The following is a 17,371-nucleotide window of genomic DNA, read 5'->3' as shown; positions in this document are numbered from 1 at the left end:
GGAAGTCTACAAACTTTTTTAAAACAAAAACAGAATTACCTGGAAAAACTCAGCAGGTCTGGCAGAACTTCTATTGAAGGGTCATGAGGACTCGAAACGTCAACTCTTTTCTTCTCCGCCGATGCTGCCAGACCTGCTGAGTTTTTCCAGGTAATTCTGTTTTTGTTTTGGATTTCCAGCATCTGCAGTTTTTTGTTTTTTACAAACTTTTTTATTCATTCCTGGATTTTGGGTATTGCTGGCGTTTCTAGTTTTTATTGCCCAACCCTAACTCATGTTTACTTTATGAATTGGCCCCTCCTCCCTCTCATTTACATGCTGCCCCTTTGCAACACCATACAAACACTTCCACATATACCCTGCTGACACATAGCTCTCATTCTTTGTAGCTTCACTTGCTGCTCCCACACTGAGAATTTATCAAAAATCCAGTCTTGATAACCTACAGTTTCCTCCAGCTGAACACTGGGAAGAGCATTTTCATTGTCTTTGCCCCATAACCCAAACTCTGTTCGCTCATCAATAACTCTGTCCCTCACCCTATTACAGTACTGGATTGGACTATCAGCAAATTCAGGTTCCTGTTAATCCGAGTTATCCACTCCATCACAAAGAAACACACACTTCCAGCTCTGTTACAACTCCTCTCCTCACCCTACCTCAGTCCATGAACTGTGAAAACCACTATTCATGACTATGATTCACAAGTTCAACACTCTCCTGGTTGACCTCCCATCCTTTACCCTCTATGAACATGACCTCAGCCAAAACTTCTCTGCTTGTACCCTGCCCTGCACCAAGTCCCACTTGCCCACAGCCCCTATCCTTGCTGACCACTGGAGGCATTCCCCAATGCCTACAATTAAAATTATCGCATTTAACCTCTTTACATCCTTGTCCTTCTCTCTGTCATCTCCCAAATCCCCAGAACCTTTCCTCCTCTGTCTCCACTCCCCCACCATCCTTTGTCCTCCAATGGCAATAGTTCAATAGCTACCCAGAACCCAGGCTCTAGGATTTCCTCCTAAATTCCTCTGCTGTGCCATTTCTTTCTTGACTTTATGGCTCTCATTAAAGTCAGATTAATATTTAATATTTCCATCCTTGCCTCATGTTCATTTTTTTCTTATGCCTCATATGATCATAAGAAATAGGAGTAGGCCATTCAGCCCATTGAGCCTGCTCCGCTATTCGATAAGATCATGGCTAATCTGATCGTTTTAACGTCACTTGTTTACTTACTCCCCATAATCTTCGACTCCCTTGTCGATCAAAAATCTGTCTTAACTCGGGCTTGATTTTATTCTATGACCCAGCCTCCACTGCTCTCTGTGGAAGTGAATGCCAAACAATAATGACACTCAGGGAAGAAATTCATCCTCACCTCATTCTTAAATAGGACACCTTATACTTGTAAACTGTGCCCCCGAGTTCTAGATTCCCCCATGAGAAAGAACATCCTCCCAGCATCCACCCTGTCAAGTCCACTCAGAAAATTATATGTTTCAATAGGTCACCTCTCATTTTTCTGAGTATAGGCCTAACGTGCTCAACCTCACCTCATAAGACAACCACTTCATCCCAGAAATCAACATAATGAACGTCCCCTGAACTGCTCCCAATGTAATTATGTCCCTCTGTAAGGCTGTCAAAGCTGGACACAGTACCACCAATGTCCTTCTAACTTTAGAGAGACTACCCTACTTTTATACTCAATCCCCCTTGCAATAAGGCCATCATTCCATTTGCCTTCCTAATTACTTGTTTTTTTATTCGTTCAGGGGTTGTGAGCGTCACTGGCTTGGTTAGCATTTATTGCTTAATCCTAATTGCCCTTAAGAAGGTGGTGGTGAGCTGTCTTCTGGAACCAATGAAGTCCATATGATGTAGGTACACCCAGTGCTGTTAGGGAGGGAGTTCCAGGATTTTGACCCCGTGACAGTAAAGGAGCGGCAATATATTTCCAAGTCAGGGTGGTGTGTGGATTGGAACAGAGTAATGTCCCCATGTATCTGCTACCCTTGTCCTTCTAGATGGTAGTGGTCGTGGAGCCTGGGTGAGTGCCTGCAGTGCATCTTGTAGATGGTGCACACTGCTGCCACTGTGCATCGTGCTGAAGGGAGCGAATGTTTGTGGATGCGGTGCCAATCAAGTGGATTGCTTTGTCCTGCATGCTGTCAAGCTTCTTGAGTGCTGTTGGAGCTGCACTCATCGAGACAATGGGAAAGTATTCCATCACATTCCTGACTTGTGCCTTATAGATGGTGGATGGGCTTTGGGGATTCAGGAGGTGAGTTACTCACTGCAGCATTCCTAGCTTCTGACCTGCTCTTGTAGCCACTATGGCTAGTCCAGTTCAGTTTCTGGTCAATGGTAACCCCCAGGATGTTGGGGGATTCAGTGATGGTAATGTCATTGAATGTCAAGAGATGATGGTTAGATTCTTTCTTGCTGGAAATGGTCATTGCCTGGCACTTGTGTGGCATGAATGTTACTTGTCACTTGTCAGCCCAAGCCTGGATATTGTCCAGGTCTTCCTGCATTTGGACACGGGCTACTTTATATTTGAGGAGTCGTGAATAGTGCTGAACATTGTACGATCGTCAGTGAACATCCCCACTGCTGACCTTATGATAGAAGGAAGGTCATTGATGAAGCAGCTGAAGATGATTGGGCTGAGGACACTATCCTGAGGAACTCCTGCAGTGATGTCCTGGAGCTGAGATGACTGACCTCCAACAACCACAACCATCTTCCTTTGTGCTAGGTATAACTCCAACCTGCCATGAGTTTTCCCCCTGCTCCCTTGACCCCGGTTTTGCTAGGGCTCCTTGATGTCACACTGTCAAATGCTGCCTTGATGTCAAGAACAGTCACTCTCACTTCACCTCTGGAGTTCAGCTCTTTGGCCATGTTTGAACCAAGGCTGTGGTAAGGCCAAGAGCTGAGTGGCCCTGGCAGAACACAAACTGAGCATCAGTGAGCAGATTATTGCTGAGCAAGTGCCGCTTGATAGCACTGTTGATGACCTGTTCCAACACTTTGCTGATGATCGAGAGTAGAGTGATGGGACGGTAGTTGTCTGGGTTGGATTTGTCCTGCCCTTTGTGGGCAGGACATACCTGGGCGCAATTATCCACATTGCTGGATAGATCCCAGTGTTGTAGCTGTACTGGAACAGCTTTGATAGGGGCACGGCAAGGTTTGGAGCACAAGTCTTCAGGATTGTTGCTGGAAACATTGCCAGGGTCCATAGCCTTTCCAGTATCCAGTGCCTTCAGCCGTTTCTTGTTTCACGTGGAGTGAATCGAATTGGCTAAAGACTGCCATCTGTAATGTTGGGGTCCTCTGGAGGAGGCCGAGATGGGCCTGCATGCTAATTATTTGTGATTCATGTACAAGGACAGATTCCTCTGTACTGCAGCATTTTGCAGTCTTCCCATTTAAAAAATATTCTGTTTTTCTATTCTTCCTGCCAAAGCAGAGTGCTGCTTTGGGTGCATTAGAGTTTGGTGAGTGGGGGAGTTTGGTGAAGAGGGGAAGGGGGTGCTCATTTCTTTTTCTACCATTCCTTAGCCTCCAGTAGCTGACTCTTACTTTGCTGCAGGGGAAGAAGCTGGCTGTCATAGGAGCCCATAAAGCAGTGAGGAGAGTGACAGCTAGGCGTTTACAGATAAAATCTAAAAGTGGCATCACAATAAGTTGATCGGCTGGAACTATAGAACGTTCCGATTTCAGCACAGAGGAACCCACTGGAGAGTGACAGGTGACTAATTCTATTATACTATGCTGTAGTAAACACTTTACATAAAGGTTAAGGTATGTCAATGCAGCTCAGCCATGGGGAGTGTGCATCCTGCGGGATGTGGGAAGCTGTGCAACCACAAAGTGCCCTCGATGACTACATCTGCAGGAAGTGTCACCAGTTGTATAAACTTGAGCTCCAAGTTGCAGAATTCGAGCAGCAGTTGGAGTCACTGTGGTGCATCCACAAGGCTGACGATTATGTAGTTAGCACATTTAGAGAGGTGGTCACACCGTACCTAAAAAATACATGGGCAAAGAGGGAATGGGTGACCACCAGAGTATCTAAGAAAAACAGGCAGGTACTGCAGGAATCCCCTGAGACTATCTCGCTCTCTAACCATTTTTCCATTTTGGATACTGCTAAGCGAGATGGTTCCTCAGAGGGCTGTAGCAAGAACTAAGTTCGTGGCATCACGGGTGGATCAACTACACAGGAGGAGAGGAGGAATAGTGGAAGTGCTATAGTTGTAGGGGATTCCATAGCTAAGGGAGCAGACAGGCACTTCTGCGGCTGTAGACGAGACTCCAGGATGGTATATTGCCTCTCTGGAGCCAGGGTCAAGGATGTCACAGAGTGGCCGCAAGACATTCTTTTGGGGGAGGGTGAACACCAGAGGTCATGGTTCACATTGGGACCAATGACATAGGTAGGAAAAGGCATGACCTCTTGAAAGCAGATTTTAGGGAGTTAAGAAGGGAATTAAAACACAGAACCTCAAAAACAGTAATCCCAGTGCCACGTGCGAGTGAGTTCAGGAATCGATAGATTGAGCAGTTCAACACGTGGCTGGAGAAGTGGAGTAGGTGCGAGGGCTTTAGATTTCTGAGGTACTGGGACTGGTTCTGAGGCAGGTGGGACCTGTACAAGGACAGGTTACACCTCAACAGGGCAGGGACTAACGACCTTATGGGGAGGTTTTCTGGTGCTGTTGGGGAGGGTTTAAACTAGGTTGGCAGGGGGATGGGAACCTGAAGGGAAATTTAGAATGGAGAAGAGAAAAACTGGCATTGGGGAGTAGAGAAGTATTAACTGATAAGGAGCATATATCAGAGAGTGGTATCAAGGTAAACAGAATACTTGGAGAGTTTGATAGAATTGGAGAAGGCAACAGTATGTCATTTGACGGAGGTCAGAGTAAAGGGGAAAGTAAAATGAAAGTAAAAAAGCCTAAATCAAGGTTAATGTGCACGTATGTGGTTGATAAGGTTGGTGAACTACAGGCACAGGTTGACAAATGGAATTATGATATTATTGCTATGACAAAGACCTGGCTCAAAGATGAACATGACTGTGCATTAAATATTCTTGGGTACAAGGTGTTTAGGAGAGACAGGAAAGGAAGTGGGAGGGTGGGAAGGAGTGGCAGTATTGATGAAAGATGACATTACAGTACTGGATAGAGAGGATGTTCCAGAGGAGTAAGGGCGGAATCTCTCTGGCTAAAGGTATGGAATGAGAAAGATGCTATAACATTGATCGGTGTAGTATCTAGTGGAAGGGATGTAGATAAACAAATTTGCAAAGAAATTACAGAGAAGTGCAAGAATTATAGAGTAATTATAATGGGGGGCTTCATTATCCTATTAATGGGATAGGAATAGTACAAAGTGTGAGTTTCTGAAATGTGTTCAAGATAATTTTCTGCATCAATATGTTTCTGGTCCAACAAGAGGGCAGGTACTGTTGGGCCTGGTTCTGAGGAATAAGTCGGCCCAAGTGAATCAAATATCAGTGGGAGAGCTTTTCGGGGACAGTGACCATTGCATCATGAGGTTTAAGTTGGAACAATCCAGAGCAGGGACAAATAACTCTGGGAAAGCCAACTTCGATGGGATGAAAATGCATCTGAGTCAAGTGAGTTGGAATCAAATGTTGGCAGAAAAGACAGTGGCTGAACAATGGACCACCTTCAATGAAAAGTACAGAAGGCAATGTCAAGGTATATTCCCTTGAAGGGGAAAATCAGGACAAATAAATCCAGAGTGCCCTGGATGATGAGAGAGAGATGGAGATTAAGATGAAAATGAAGTTTGCATATGAGAAATGTCAGGTAGAAAATACAATGGAGAATCAGGCTGAATATAGAAGAACCAGAGGGGGAAGTTAAAAGACTAATAAGAAAAGAGAGAGCATGAAAAGAGGCTGGCAGCCAACATAAAAGGGAATCTCATGGTCTTCTTTACGCATATAAATAATAAAAGGATGGTAAAACAGTAGTGCTGACTAAGAATAAAAAAGGGGATTTGCATGTGGAGACTGGAGAAATAGCGGAGGTATTAAATGAGTACTTTGCATCTGTCTTGACAAAGGAGGATGATGCTACCCAGACCAGAGTCACAGAGAAGGTAAATGACACAGAAGAGGAATTTACAATTGAGATGGTGGTGGTGTTAGAAAAGCTATCTTTACTTAAAATGGATAAGGGACCAGGACTGGATGAGATGCATCCAAGGGTACTGAGGGAATTGAGAGTGAAAATTGCGGAGGCACAATTGATAATTTTCCAGTCTTCCTTAGATACAGGGGAGCTGCCAAAGGATTGGAGAGCTGCGAATGTTAAATCTTTGTTCAAAAACAGGTGCAAGGACAAAGCTGGCAACTACAGACCAGTCAGTCTGACTTCAGTGGTAGGGAAACTTCTGGAAACTTTCACTCGGGACAAAACCAATAGTCACTTAGACAAATACAGGATAATTAAGGAAAGCAGTATGGATTCATTAAGGCAAAGTCATGTTTAACAAAATTGCTGGAGTTTTTTTTTGAGGGGATTGATAAGGGCAACGCTGTTGATGTGGTATATATGGATTATCAAATATACAGCGCCACACAACAAACTTGTGGGAAAAATTCTAGTTCACAGAATAAAAAGGAAAGTAGGCGCTTGGATAATAAATTGGCTGAGTGACAGGAAAAAGAGAGTACTGATAAATGGTTGTCTTTCAGATTGGAGGAATGTTTGTACTGGAGATCGCCAGGGGTCAGTGTTGGGACCCTTGCTCTTCCTGATATATATTAACGACCTAGACTGTGGTGTGCAGAGCATGATTGAAAACTTGCAGATGATACAAAGATTGGAAATGTTGTCAACTGTGATGAGGTTCGTCTTGAACTTCAAAAGGACATAGACATGTTGATGGAATGGGCAGACAAGTGGCAGACGAAGGTCAATGCAGAGAATTATGAGCTGATTTTCCATATTCTTCCCATCGAAATGAGGCAGTGTAAAACAAAGGGAGAAACTCTAAAAGAGTTGCAGGAACAGAGAGACCTCAGTGTTTATGTACATTAGTCACTGAAGGTGGCAGGGCATGTTGAGAGAGCAGTTAATAAAGCATGTAGTATCTTAGGCTTTATTAATAGGAGCATTGGGTACAAGAGTAAGGAGATCATGTTGAACTTATATAAGGCACTAATTAGGCCTCATCTGAAGTACTGCATCCAGCTCTGGGCACCATACTTGAGGAAAGATGTGAAGGCATTGGGGAGAGTACAGAGAAGATTCACAAGAATGATTCCAGGGATAAAGAACTGTAGCCATGGGGATAGATTGGAGAGGTTGGGACTGTACCCTTGGAGAAAAGAAGGCTGAGAGGAGCCTTGATAGAGGTATTCAAGGCCCTGAGGGTAGGGACAGGGTAAATAGTGAGAAACTGTTCCCACTCAAGAGAACATCAAGAACTAGGGGGCACAAATTCAAAATAATTAGCAAAAGGAGTAAAAATGATGTGAGGAAAAAATTTTTCACCCAGAGGGTGGTTGGAGTCTGGAATGAACTTCCTGAGAGGGTGTTGGGGGCAGGTTCGATTGAGCTTTTTCAAAGGGAATTGGACTGCTATCTGAAGAGAAGGAATGTGCAAGGTTACGGGAATAAGGCAATTCCCGTAATTAAATTCCTTCATGGGATGTGGGTGTCGCTGGCCAGGCCAGCATTTATTGCCCTTCCCTAATTGCCCTTGAGGTGGTGGTGGTGAGTGCCTGCTTGAACCGCTGTAGTTGTAGGCGTAGATGTAGGGAAGGTACACCCACAGTGCTGTTAGGGAGTAAGTTCCAAGATTTTGACCTGGTGGACTAGGTAGAATGCTCTTTCAGAGAGCCAGTGCAGGTTCGATGGGCTGAATGGCCTCTTGCTACATTGTAAAGATTCTGTGAAGTAGACAGTCACATTTTCCCACGTTATACTTTATCGGCCAAATTTTTGCCCAACCAATACCTCTCTGCAGTCACTTCCTTTAAGACCCTAGGGTGCAGGCCATCAGGTCCAGGGGACTTGTCAGCCTTTTGTCCCATTAGTTTTCTGAGTACTTCTTCTGTAGTGATTGTTTTAAGGTCCTCCCTCCCTTTTATCCCCCGCTTTTGTGTTATTTGTGGGATGTTTGTGTCTTCTTCTGGAAGTGAATGTTGGATCTACATCCCGGAGGGGTGGGATCAGTGGAGGTGGTGGGTTTGCTGGTGTCTGGTGGGGTTGAGGTGGCAGGATTGCTGGTGTCTGGTGGGGTTGAGGTGGTGGGTTTGCTGGTGTCTGGTGGAGTTGAGGTGGCGGGTTTGCTGGTGTCAGGTGGGGTTGAGGTGGTGGGTTTGCTGGTGTCTGGTGGAGTTGAGGTGGCGGGTTTACTGGTGTCAGGTGGGGTTGAAGTGGCGGGTTTGCTGGTGTCTGGTGGAGTTGAGGTGGCGGGTTTGCTGGTGTCTGGTGGAGTTGAGGTGGCGGGTTTGCTGGTGTCAGGTGGGGTTGAGGTGGTGGGTTTGCTGGTGTCTGGTGGGGTTGAGGTGGCGGGTTTGCTGGTGTCTGGTGGGGTTGAGGTGGCGGGTTTGCTGGTGTCTGGTGGGGTTGAGGTGGCGGGTTTGCTGGTGTCTGGTGGGGTTGAGGTGGCGGGTTTGCTGGTGTCTGGTGGGGTTGAGGTGGCGGGTTTGCTGGTGTCTGGTGGGGTTGAGGTGGCGGGTTTGCTGGTGTCTGGTGGGGTTGAGGTGGCGGGTTTGCTGGTGTCTGGTGGGGTTGAGGTGGCGGGTTTGCTGGTGTCTGGTGGGGTTGAGGTGGCAGGTTTGCTGGTGTCTGGTGGGGTTGAGGTGGCGGGTTTGCTGGTGTCTGGTGGGGTTGAGGTGGCGGGTTTGCTGGTGTCTGGTGGAGTTGAGGTGGTGGGTTTGATGGTGTCTGGGTGGGGGTTGAGGTGGCGGGATGGACGGTGTCTGGGTTGGAGTGGCGAGGTTGCCAGAGGTCTAGTGTCCAGGCAGTTTTGTTTTTCTGTTCAACAGCACCTTCCAAACCTGCGACACCTAGTAGGACAAGGGCAGCAGACAGATGGGAACACCCCCACCTGCAAGTTCTCCTCCAAGTCACTCACCATCCTGACTTGGAAATGTATTGCATTCTTTCACTGTCACTGGGTCAAAATCCTGGAACTCCCTCCCTAATAGCACTGGGTGTACCGACAGCTCATGGACTGCAGCAGTTCAAGAAGGCAACTCACCACCACCTTCTCAAGGGCAATTAGAGATGGGCAATAAATGCTGACTTAGCCAGCGACGCCCACATCCTGCGAAAGAATAAAAATAATTGTCCCTTCTACTCCCTGCAGCCACTTAATCAGCCTTCAAACCACTGACCAGCCATCCATCACTGCTCCTGCCACTCTCCTGCACTGACGTTTTTGTCTTCTGGCCAAGATTTGAGGTGTTCCGTTGGGAATGTGAACGTATTTCAACGGCGAACACACATCAAAACATGAGCACAGAATGCTGCCAAGCAGCTGCATGTTGACACATAAAATATGGATGTGTCCCATACCGTTCAAAAGCATTTTCCTGGTCACTGAATATCAAGCCTGCCCAGGCACCAGGACCTAGCCCAGAGATCCTCCCCCTGACCCAGACATCCCCAGCCTCCACACCCCCGCCCCAACCCCAACCCCAACCTCCACACCCCCGGCCCCAACCCCAACCTCCACACCCCCGCCTCAACCCCAACCCCAACCTCCACACCCCCGCCCCAACCCCAACCTCAACCTCCACACCCCCGCCCCAACCCCAACCCCAACCTCCACACCCCGGCCTCCACAACCCCGGCCTCCACAACCCCGGCCTCCACAACCCCGGCCTCCACAACCCCGGCCTCCACAACCCCGGCCTCCACAACCCCGGCCTCCACAACCCCGGCCTCCACAACCCCGGCCTCCACAACCCCGGCCTCCACAACCCCGGCCTCCACAACCCCGGCCTCCACAACCCCGGCCTCCACAACCCCGGCCTCCACAACCCCGGCCTCCACAACCCCGGCCTCCACAACCCCGGCCTCCACAACCCCGGCCTCCACAACCCCGGCCTCCACAACCCCGGCCTCCACAACCCCGGCCTCCACAACCCCGGCCTCCACAACCCCGGCCTCCACAACCCCGGCCTCCACAACCCCGGCCTCCACAACCCCGGCCTCCACAACCCCGGCCTCCACAACCCCGGCCTCCACAACCCCGGCCTCCACAACCCCGGCCTCCACAACCCCGGCCTCCACAACCCCGGCCTCCACAACCCCGGCCTCCACAACCCCGGCCTCCACAACCCCGGCCTCCACAACCCCGGCCTCCACAACCCCGGCCTCCACAACCCCGGCCTCCACAACCCCGGCCTCCACAACCCCGGCCTCCACAACCCCGGCCTCCACAACCCCGGCCTCCACAACCCCGGCCTCCACAACCCCGGCCTCCACAACCCCGGCCTCCACAACCCCGGCCTCCACAACCCCGGCCTCCACAACCCCGGCCTCCACAACCCCGGCCTCCACAACCCCGGCCTCCACAACCCCGGCCTCCACAACCCCGGCCTCCACAACCCCGGCCTCCACAACCCCGGCCTCCACAACCCCGGCCTCCACAACCCCAACCCAACCCCGGCCTCCACAACCCCAACCCAACCCCGGCCTCCACAACCCCAACCCAACCCCGGCCTCCACAACCCCAACCCAACCCCGGCCTCCACAACCCCAACCCAACCCCGGCCTCCACAACCCCAACCCAACCCCGGCCTCCACACCCCAACCCAACCCCGGCCTCCACACCCCAACCCAACCCCGGCCTCCACACCCCAACCCAACCCCGGCCTCCACACCCCAACCCAACCCCGGCCTCCACACCCCAACCCAACCCCGGCCTCCACACCCCAACCCAACCCCGGCCTCCACACCCCAACCCAACCCCGGCCTCCACACCCCAACCCAACCCCGGCCTCCACACCCCAACCCAACCCCGGCCTCCACACCCCAACCCAACCCCGGCCTCCACACCCCAACCCAACCCCGGCCTCCACACCCCAACCCAACCCCGGCCTCCACACCCCAACCCAACCCCGGCCTCCACACCCCAACCCAACCCCGGCCTCCACACCCCAACCCAACCCCGGCCTCCACACCCCAACCCAACCCCGGCCTCCACACCCCAACCCAACCCCGGCCTCCACACCCCAACCCCAGCCTCCACACCCCTGCCCCCAACCCCGACACCCCCACGCCAACCCTTGCTTGGACACCCAAGCCTAGACACCCACTCTGATACCCTACCCTGGCACCCACCCCTGCCCTGACACCCATACCCCTGCCCCCATCCCTGCCCCCATCCCAACCCCCATCCAGCAACGCCGGCAACCCCGCCACCTCAACCTCCACCCAGACACCGGCAACCCCGCCACCTCAACTCCCACCCAGACACCGGCAACCCCGCCACCTCAGCCTCCACCCAGACACCGGCAACCCCGCCACCTCAGCTCCCACCCAGACACCGGCAACCCCGCCACCTCAACTCCCACCCAGACACCGGCAACCCCGCCACCTCAACTCCCACCCAGACACCGGCAACCCCGCCACCTCAACTCCCACCCAGACACCGGCAACCCCGCCACCTCAACTCCCACCCAGACACCGGCAACCCCGCCACCTCAACTCCCACCCAGACACCGGTAACCCCGCCACCTCAACTCCCACCCAGACACTGGCAACCCCGCCACCTCAACTCCCACCCAGACACCGGCAACCCCGCCACCTCAACTCCCACCCAGACACCGGCAAACCCGCCACCTCAACTCCCACCCAGACACCGGCAACCCCGCCACCTCAACCTCTACCCCAACCATAGCCCTGACACCCCCACCCAACACCTGCCCAGATACAAACAACCCTGCCACCCCCACCATTCCAGGCACTGGCACCGAGCCCGCTCCTCCCCTCCCCTGACAGTGCCATTAGTGCCACTGTCCCAGCACAGATGCTGGCAACTGGAGGCATCCCAGGCAGATATCGGGTAGGGATGCAATAATCCTGAGAAAGCAAGTTCAAATTCCATCTTGGCAATTTCATGAATTTAATTTCGATATAAACATCTGGAAACAGAAATGTGGGAGCGGCAAAAGTGACCATGAAATTGCTGGATAAAAATCCAACTGGTTCACAGATGTCCTTAGGGAAAGGAAACCTGTGTCCTTAGCCAGTTTGATCTTTATGGTGACTCTTCACTGAAAGGTCAAGCAAGAAATTCAGTTGTATTAAATAAAAGGCAGAATACTAACAACTTTCTGAGAGTGATTAGGGATGGGGATTAAACACTGGACTTGTCACATTCTCCTACAGTTCACGAATGAATAAAACAGAGACTGGGTTTCACTCACCTGCTAGAGAGCCCCTACGGCCAGCATTCATCCGGGTGATAATGTCATTGAGAGTAAGGTCACCAGTAGCTAGATCTGGATGGTCCTGTGGATCAGTAAATGGGAGATAAAGATAATGCAGTGGCTGCAGGAGAGGGTAGGATAAGGGCTGGAAGGGTGGTAGAGGGTATGGTGACTCTCTACACCTATTAAAGGAAAGCTACACAGGTTTTGAATGGCCTCGTCACTAACACAAGACCATAAAATGAGAAATTGTCTGATCTACATAAACGAGTTGCGTGACTTTCTTCATCCCTCTGATATCCTTAATTATATTTGAGGAGATGATGCGATACAAGAGATTGGAAGGGAAAGTTTTCTAATGTCATTGCCTCCTGTTATGTTGGCTACATAACCAAGGAGCTGTTTGATGTGATACTTGTTCATATTCTCTTCACTAAAACAATGCAAAACAGCAGAGACAGACCTAACCACTTGTTCCTTCAGGGAGTCTCACAAGCAATGCTCTAACAGCCTAGAGGATTATATGGATACAAATACGTTTCAGAGAAATCAGTGTGATGCTTTTGAATCTTACAGTGAGAGACACAACTGTAATCAACTGGGAATTACATTTCTGACATTTAATTTGTGATGTCTGCAATTTGTAAGAAATTTGTATTTTTGAGACATCCCCTAGCAAAGTGAAATTAAGAAAATTCTGGAAAGGGGGGTTGTAATTGGATTTCCTGGCTGTAGGATCTTTTCTGAGAAGTGACCAGTGACTTGAGGTTGCTATGGAGATGAAAGCTAGGTAATGAGAAAAAGGCAAATGGAAGCTAATTGACGGTATCATCTTTCAGCCAGCCATGCTACTGAATTCCTAATGTTTAAGAGAAGCAAACACAGCTCTGTACAAAAAAAAGTCAACTTTTCTGCTAAGCAGGGGAGGGGACAGACAAGAGTTCTTGATGAAGTAATGTGCAAACTAGCAAAATGGGACCGAAACCTAAAGCTATGTAAATAGCTCAAGCATGCTAAAGAACTGGATGTTTGTACCAGAGGTGACCAGACTGTGAACCCAAGGTGTTGTTGATTGCTCGGTTGAGAAGGAACTCTGGGCAGCCATCAGGATTGTCATGGTCAAATTGAGTGAGTGGGGAAAGTGAGAGTCCTCATGGACAGTCAGCAGAGTTAAAAAACTTTGAGATAACATGTGATGGCATGTGTGTGCCAGCACTGATGCTGAGAATTGCAAGACAATTATCCATGTTGTATCAGCTATTTAACATGAAATTTATCAACTGTACTGAAACACCATTTGTCAGCTATGTATGCTTAATTTTATGTTGATTTTGTGTTAAACTGCTCCAGTAAAAGTTTTAAAAAGTGAAATCTTATCCATTGGTTCCTTCTGTTTGGGATTCCCTCCTTTTCAGGGTATTGGTTTCTACGGGGATCGTAACACTTTGCTTTGAATTACATGTGAACATATGAGCTCGGAGCAGGAGTAGGCCACTTGGCCCTTCCAGCCTGCTCAGCAATTCAATGCGATCATTGCTGATCTGACTGTAACCCCTGGTAACCTTTCATTCCTTTGTTTATCAAGAATCTATCTATCTCTGCCTTGAAAACATTTAAAGACTCTGCCTCGTGGCCTTTTGAGGAAGGGAGCTCCAAAGGCTCTCTACCCTCAGAGAAAAAATTTCTTCTCATCTTTATTTTAAATGGGCGACCCCTTATTTTTAAACAGTGACCCTTAGTTCCAGATTCTTCCACAGGAGGAAACATGCTCTCCACATCCACCCTGTCAAGACCCCTCAGGATCTTGTATGTTTCAATCAAGTCGCCTTTTACTCTTCTAAACTCTAGTGGATACAAGCCTAGTCTGTCCAACTTTTCCTCATAAAACAACCCGCCCATTCCTGGTATTAGTTTAGTAAACCTTCTCTGAACTGTTTCTAATGCATTTTCATCCTTCTTCAAAAAAAGAGACCAATAATGTACACAGTACTGCAGGTGTGGTCTCACCAGTGCCCTGTACAACTGAAGCATAACCTCCCAACTTTTATAATCAACTCCCTTGCAATAAACGATAACCTACTATTAGCTTTCCTAATTACTTGTTGCACCTGCATACTAGCCTTTTGAGATTCATGCACTAGGACACCCAGATCCCTCTGTATCTCAGAGCTCTGCAATCTCCCATCATTTAGATAATATGCTTATTTTTTATTTTTTCTGCCAAGATGGACAATTTCACCTTTTCCCACATTATACGCCATTTGTCAGATCTTTGCCCACTCACTTAACCTATGTCCCCTTGTAGCCTCCTTATGTCCTCAACTTACTTTCCTACCTCTCCTTGTATCATCAACAAATTTAGCAACCATACTTCCTGTCCCTTCATCCATGGTACCCCGTAATAGACCAGTTGTCAAAATTAAATCCCGCGGAACTAAAAAGGGCAGAGGCAACATGGATATAAAATTGGCTGAAGGACTGAAAGTAGAGATCAATAATGAATGGCTCCTTTTCAGGCTGAAGGGAAGTATTCATATCATAGGGATCATTATTCATATCACTGCTCGTTTTGATGCTTTTTACTAAATGACCTGGACTTGGGTGCATGGGACATAATTTCAAAGCCTGCAGATGATCTGATAAGGGTATATGGGTGATGATTCTGAGGGCCAGTATCCTGGATCATCTGCCAAGTCACACTTGAAAAAGAGGTGTGGGTAGAGGAAACCGCTATCCCACAGCTCTCATTTATGATCTTTGTGTTCAGGCTCTATGGTGGGACTTGAACCCAGGACCTAATAATTCAGAGACAAGTGTGCTGCCAAACTGAGCCACAGCTGACAATCCCCGAGGAATCGAGTAGGAAAGTCAGAAAGCTATGCTGAATTCTTAAAAAACATTGGTTAGGCCACAATGCAATTCTGGGCACCACATTTGAGGAAAGATATCAAGGCTTTAGAGAGGACAGACAAGAGATTTACTGAAATGGCAGCAGGGATGAGGGACTTAGTTATGTGGAAAGATTGGAGAAGCTGGGGTTTTCTCCTTAAAGCAGCAAAGATTAAGAGGAGATTTGATAAGCATATTTAATTAAAACCATTCATGATTTTAAATAAGGAGAAATTGTTTCCAGCAGCAGTAGGGCACAAATTTATGATAACTGGCAAAAGAACGAGAGGCGACATGAAAAAGCTTTTTTTTTTACACTGCAAGTTCTAAGCTGGGGCTGAGTGTTCACGAATGTTTGAAGTTGGCAAGTTGGGAAGGCTGTTAAATAAATGAATTGTATCCTGGTCTGAAATGGTGATGGAAGCAGATTCAATATGATTTTTCAAAAGAATTTGAAAAGACAAAAATTAAAATGCTATGGAAAACGAGCAAGGAGGTGAGACTAATTAGATAGTTTTGGTAAAAAGCTGGGACAGGCACAACTCCCCCTCTGTGAGTTTTCAATGTGACACACTGAGAGCTCACACTAATTACTGAGCCTACATATACATTGGTGCCACTGTGTAGTCAAGGCTGGTGCTGTCTACTTTCTGGTAGCTCCATGCGTAGTGGTGGCTGCTGAAATCACCGATGTAGATGGCTGGATGATTGGCAGTTGGTAGGGCGATGGCTAATCATGTTTTTGTCAGCAGCTTGTAAACGTTCATGTTAGTTTTCTTGTCCACTCTGGTTGCAACGGGGAATGATGAGCACTCAATGGGATTCTTCAGCTTTGGTCATCAGTTCACCGGTGATGTATGTGGCCATACTTTATTTCATACGTCAGCCATAGCACTCTTGCCTCTGAAATCTGAGCTTCCCCAGGTTCAAATCCCACTTCAGGGCTTTAGCACAAAAAACTAGGCTGGTACTACAGTGCAGTACTGAGGAAGTACTGAGCTGCTGGAGGTGCTGTCTTTCAGATGAGACATTAGACCAAGGCCCCATCTGCCTGCTCAGGTGGATGGAGGAGATCCCGTGACACTATTCTGAAGACGAACAGGGGAGTTCTCCTGGGTGTCCTTGCTAATATTTATCCCTTAATTAACCTCACAAAACCGATTACCTTATCATTATCACATTGCTGTTTGTGGGAGCTTGCTGTGTGCAAATTGGCAGCCGTGTTTCCTATATTACAACAGTGACTACACATCAGAAGTAATTCAATTGTTGTAAATCACTTTAGGATGTCCTCTGGTCATGGAAGGTGCTATATAAAGTCTTTCCTTGTTTTGGGATGGGCACGTCATCATGTGAAACTCAGCTTTTATGTTTTTCAGGCCAGAGGGCCTCTTTGGGCTTTCAGATACTGATCATTTGCAGGAATCCTGGCTGAAATACCTTACTCCTCATCCACAAAATATTCAGCCTACCCTGCCTTTGGTCACCTTGCTCAGCAATAACCAAAGATCAGAGCTGATGCCTTCTGAGCCGTACTGATCACAGTCACAAGTGGCGGGTTAACCCTGGCCCCAATGCAGCATGTTTGTGCGCGAGCACACTGCACTGTGCTAAACTACATTAAGAAATAAAGACAGGAAGAACATCAGGTTCCTAACACCTCTCCACAGCTCAGCTTACCGGCTGTTGTCTTCGCTTTTCAACATGTTTCCTTAACATTATCTTCAACTCTTCATCTCCCAGTTCAGGTTTATCTGGAAAACATTAACAAAAGGGAACGTCTGTGTACCTGGCAACTCCCATCAATCCCACCCTCACCAATTTGAGGGGGTTGGCAGGGGGTGGAGGGGTGGCAGAGATAGACACAGCGTGTATGGAGATGGGGAGATACAGTGAGTGGGGGGAGGGGGAGACGCTGAGCGCAGGCCAGGAGGAGAGTGAGACACAGCGTGAGTTGGAGGAGAGACATAGTGTCAAGAAGAGGGGGAGAGTGAGACAGCGTTGGCGGGCAGGGGAGGGTAAATGCAGCCT

At 48.5% G+C, this 17,371-nt stretch overlaps 1 protein-coding gene across 4 annotated transcripts in view; it reads right to left on the bottom strand.

Annotated features, from left to right (window-relative positions):
• nfrkb (nuclear factor related to kappaB binding protein) overlaps positions 1 to 17,371 on the bottom strand; it is a 106,254-nt gene that overhangs the window by 63,034 nt on the left and 25,849 nt on the right. For all 4 annotated transcript variants that reach the window (XM_041174201.1, XM_041174202.1, XM_041174203.1 and 1 more), the window contains exons 7-8: positions 17,021 to 17,094; positions 12,449 to 12,533 (exon numbers count right to left, since the gene is read on the bottom strand). In XM_041174201.1, the coding sequence (XP_041030135.1) occupies positions 12,449 to 12,533; positions 17,021 to 17,094 (159 nt within the window). The remainder of the gene's footprint in view (positions 1 to 12,448; positions 12,534 to 17,020; positions 17,095 to 17,371) is intronic.

The sequence above is a fragment of the Carcharodon carcharias genome, chromosome 25 (genome assembly GCF_017639515.1).
Source record: "Carcharodon carcharias isolate sCarCar2 chromosome 25, sCarCar2.pri, whole genome shotgun sequence".
Lineage (NCBI taxonomy): Eukaryota > Metazoa > Chordata > Chondrichthyes > Lamniformes > Lamnidae > Carcharodon > Carcharodon carcharias.
Note: the sequence above shows the minus strand (reverse complement) of the source record. Positions and strands in the feature narration are given on the sequence as shown.